At 39.8% G+C, this 4,041-nt stretch overlaps 2 protein-coding genes and 1 non-coding gene across 3 annotated transcripts in view; all 3 read left to right on the top strand.

The window, feature by feature from the left end:
* LOC105170250 (ankyrin repeat and SAM domain-containing protein 4B-like) overlaps positions 1–1,906 on the top strand; it is a 3,434-nt gene extending 1,528 nt beyond the window's left edge. The window contains exons 4-6 of the mRNA XM_011090921.2: positions 96–188; positions 280–342; positions 1,583–1,906. Of these exons, the coding sequence (XP_011089223.1) occupies positions 96–188; positions 280–342; positions 1,583–1,633 (207 nt within the window). The 3' untranslated portion in view covers positions 1,634–1,906. The remainder of the gene's footprint in view (positions 1–95; positions 189–279; positions 343–1,582) is intronic.
* Positions 2,214–2,286, top strand: TRNAK-UUU. Its single transcript has one exon. It is a non-coding gene; the product is annotated as a tRNA-Lys (tRNA).
* Positions 2,272–4,041, top strand: part of LOC105170144 (putative pentatricopeptide repeat-containing protein At3g25060, mitochondrial) — a 2,616-nt gene continuing 846 nt past the window's right edge. The window contains exon 1 of the mRNA XM_011090779.2: positions 2,272–4,041. This exon is cut by the window's right edge and continues 846 nt beyond it. Coding sequence (XP_011089081.1) covers positions 2,445–4,041 — 1,597 coding nt within the window. The 5' untranslated portion in view covers positions 2,272–2,444.

Below are 4,041 nucleotides of genomic sequence, written 5' to 3'. Positions count from 1 at the left end.
CCAGCCTCTTTTCTGATACAGACACCAGGGGGGAGGGGTGGCATATCCTTTATTTCAATTAGCAACTTAAAATACAGAAGTGCCGATTTTAGCAGTATGTTTATATATTTATGCAGGTCGAGTCAGTGGATAATTTCCTTCAGTCCCTGGGTCTCGATAAATATTCAATTACTTTTCAGGCTGAAGAAGTATGTTCATTTACAGTTTCAGTTCAATGTTTCCAATTATCTATTTGCCAAAGTATTACGAATATAAGAACCGTGCTCTGTGATTTGGCAGGTTGATATGACAGCCCTAATACACATGAAAGATGAAGATCTTAAAGCTTTGGGAATCCCGATGGTCAGCTTTTCCTTATTAGGATTTACATATGATGTGAAATTTTGTCATTTATCAATTTCATGTCGATGATCTTTATCCTCATTTTACTTGTTAATACCTAGGTAATTCTTTAATTGTTTCTATTTTGTGTTTGCCACTATAACACAAAAAATATAGTTGATGAAAGGGATGAGAGGGGTTTAGTTTCACTAAAGCTGGTTCATTTTTCCCTGGAATGATACGGGTATAGTTTTTTTCCTCTTCTATTTGGAATCTTGCGGACATGCTTGCTTTTCAGTTGAAGGTCTTTTCATTCTATAGTTACCACAGATCTCACTTCTCTCTCTCCCAAGCACAAGTTCAGTTTGGTTGTTGTCCATCCATTTTGTCCTGTGTCTCTCCCCCCCTTCCTTATTCAAGTGCGCTTGTCTTGCCAATGACCTCTTCAAGACCTGATCCACCTGAACTTAGCTGGTTCTGTTGTTCAAACGTAACTTTGTAATTTCACAGCCAAGTGAGCCTTGTCTTAACACTAATCAGGACCAAAATCATGCACAACTTTTCTCGATGGCTTCAATAAGCTTGATCTATCCTTTTTAGACATGTTATTTTGAACTCAGAAAGTCATGTTTGATGCTCACAATGTTTAACTGTCATTCTGATTTTACCAGTTTAGGTCTTCCTAAACTTGATAACCAAGTGGACGAAAATGAGTTACTTGGAGATGTTTGTTTTTATTTCTATTTTCCTAAGTAGGTTTTGCTGTCTGGTGTGCTTGAAATAAATTGCATGACCATAACAAGATGATGCAGTTTGGTTACGCGGCAGTGTTGTTTGAGTTCATAGTTAAACAGTTTTGATGCTTGTCATAAAGAAAAAATGTGTTATGAAATGGTCATCACTGTGAAAAGAACTACTTCATTATTGATATTATAGTAAGAAGTGCAATTATGATGATTTCGATGTCAACTAGAAGGAAATGCCAAGTAATTTTGCAACTCTTCAGGATTTGTAAAACCATATAATAACGACTTCCATACGCAGGGCAAGGAACTTTGAAATAAACTTTCGCAAGGCCCATCTGCCTCTATATGTTCTGTTATATTTAGGGATCTTTCATGAATCAAACCACAGCATGTTATTTTCAGTAACAAATCCCACCCCTGCTATATCAGATGCTGTTAATTTGGCGATGCTTAAAGTGATTATAATAGGCATTTTTCATGCCCTTCTGGAATTGTCATTCCATTTGTTTTTTCAGGGTCCAAGGAAGAAGATACTTCTGGCTCTGGAGTCGAAGTCTGATGACTAGCTGGGATAGGTCATTCGGCTATTTTGAAGTCTTCCATCTTATTAACTGTTGGCCATCCCTCGGACCAACAGGCTTACTCATGTGCTGAAACAACTCCGAAATAGTCTCAAGTTGACTTGCTGAAAATGGGCTTGAACGAGCTTATTATTGTAATTGAAATATAGATGATCAACATTTGAAGAACTTCAGGATCTGAGATTGTGATTTTTGCTTTAGTTATCAAGATGATGGCTTGGTCCTTTGATATTTATATTCTATTTGTAGCTTTCCCAAGCACCTCTAATGTGCGTAGTTTTGCTTGGTTATAACTCCTGGTTGAGGACTTCCCATCATTGAGAACAAAGATTTATAGTCGTCCCTTATTCTAAGAACAAAGTAGTTGACGCTCAAGCTTGGCAGCAACTTTCTTGACAAAGAAAACATCTATTAAGCTACATTAATCAATCCAAGTGCAATGAAAGTTTAGGAACTGCATACAGCACTGTCCTCCAAAATCAATTGATAAGCATTGACATAAGAAAATGAATCATTACACGCGATGGAATGGCACATGTATGAAAGGCGGGCCACTGTATGCAAAGCCGTCTTAGCTCAGCCGGTAGAGCGCATGGCTTTTAACCATGTGGTCGTGGGTTCGATTCCCACAGACGGCGGTTGATGAAGTTCATCTTTTTTATGTATGGGTTTGTTTTAATTTTGCCATTGCTGTTGTTCAATGCAACTAGATAGTTTTGGTATTGAGATTTATGCTGATTGTTGAATTTCTAGTATACTTACACACGGCTTTGTCTAGCGACTTTTACAACGTCAAATGCTTTTGGAAAGATGGTTTCTCAAGGACCTCAAATCTATTCTATTAACCTGCAAAGACAGAGCCTCCATTTCCAAAATCCATGCCCTGGTTACTGTATCTGGGCTCTTCAGCAATGGAACTTCTGCTGCGCAGTTAATCTCATCATATGCAAGAACAGGTGACATAGATTTTGCCCGTAAGTTGTTCGAGAATTTGCCGAGAAGAGGGATTCATTCTTGGAATGCAATGCTCGTTAGTTATTCCCGTGGAAACGAGCCGCTTGAAGTCATAAATCTTTACAAGAAAATGAATTTGGAAAGAGTCAAGCCTGATAGCTCGACTTTCACAGTGGCAATCAAAGCGTGCACTAGCTTGTTGGACTTGGTGACGGGCGAGGAAATTTGGAAAAATGCAATGCAATGTGGATACGGAGATGATGTTTTTGTGGGTTCGTCCATCTTGAATTTGTACTCGAAGTGTGGAAAAATGGATGAGGCAGTGAGTGTGTTTGAGAGGATGAGTAAAAGGGACGTCGTTTCTTGGAGCACGATGATCACGGGATTTGTCAAGAGTGGGAGGGTAAGAGCGGCTGTGGATATGTACCGAAGGATGCAGAAAGAGGGATTGGAAGGTGATGGGGTTGTAATGATGGCGCTGATTCAGGCTTGTGCAAGTACTGAGGACACGAAAATGGGTTACTCTTTGCATGGGTATATGATAAGGAGAGGTTTTCCTATAGATGTTATGGTACAGACGAGCCTTATAGATATGTATGCCAAGAATGGAAAGTTGGACATTGCTTCTCGCCTTTTTAGGACTATGAGTTACAGGAATGTTGTTTCTTGGAGTACTCTAATTTCTGGTTATGCACAAAATGGATATGCTGGAAATGCACTTGAATTGTTAGTTGAGATGCAGAGTTGCGGTTTTGAGCCAGACTTGGTTTCACTTGTTGGCGCACTTCTGGCGTGTTCTCAAATTGGGTATCCCATCTTGGGTAGAGAGATACATGGATATATTGTTCGAAGACTTGACGTGAATCAAGTTCTTGGTACTGCACTCATTGATATGTATGCAAAATCTGGATTGCTTTCCCACGCTCGCGTATTATATGACAGGATGAGTTCTGGGGATGTGATTCTTTGGAATACCATCATTGCCAGTTATGGGATTCATGGTCAAGGAGAGGAGGCGCTCTCGATTTTCCGTCGAATGATAGAGGCACACACAAAACCAGATCATGCGACTTTTGCTTCTCTTCTCTCAGCATTGAGTCATTGTGGATTAGTAGGCGAAGGGCGACATTGGTTTGATGTCATGGTCAGTGAATACAAAATTCAGCCAATGGAAAAACATTATGTTAGTTTGATTGATCTTTTAGCTCGAGCTGGAAAAGTTGAAGAAGCTCAGAGTCTAATTGAATCCATGGAATCTGAGCCTGGGATTGCTGTCTGGGTCGCCCTTCTATCAGGTTGCCTCAACCATAAGAAGTTTTTGATAGGAGAATTAGCAGCAAAGAAGGTTCTTGAACTAAAGCCAGATACTCCAGGAATTTACGCCCTCGTTTCTAATTTCTTTGCTGCAGCAAGGAAGTGGGATGAAGTTGCAATGGTGA

This window comes from Sesamum indicum, linkage group LG9, assembly GCF_000512975.1.
Source record: "Sesamum indicum cultivar Zhongzhi No. 13 linkage group LG9, S_indicum_v1.0, whole genome shotgun sequence".
Classification (NCBI taxonomy): domain Eukaryota; kingdom Viridiplantae; phylum Streptophyta; class Magnoliopsida; order Lamiales; family Pedaliaceae; genus Sesamum; species Sesamum indicum.
Note: the sequence above shows the minus strand (reverse complement) of the source record. Positions and strands in the feature narration are given on the sequence as shown.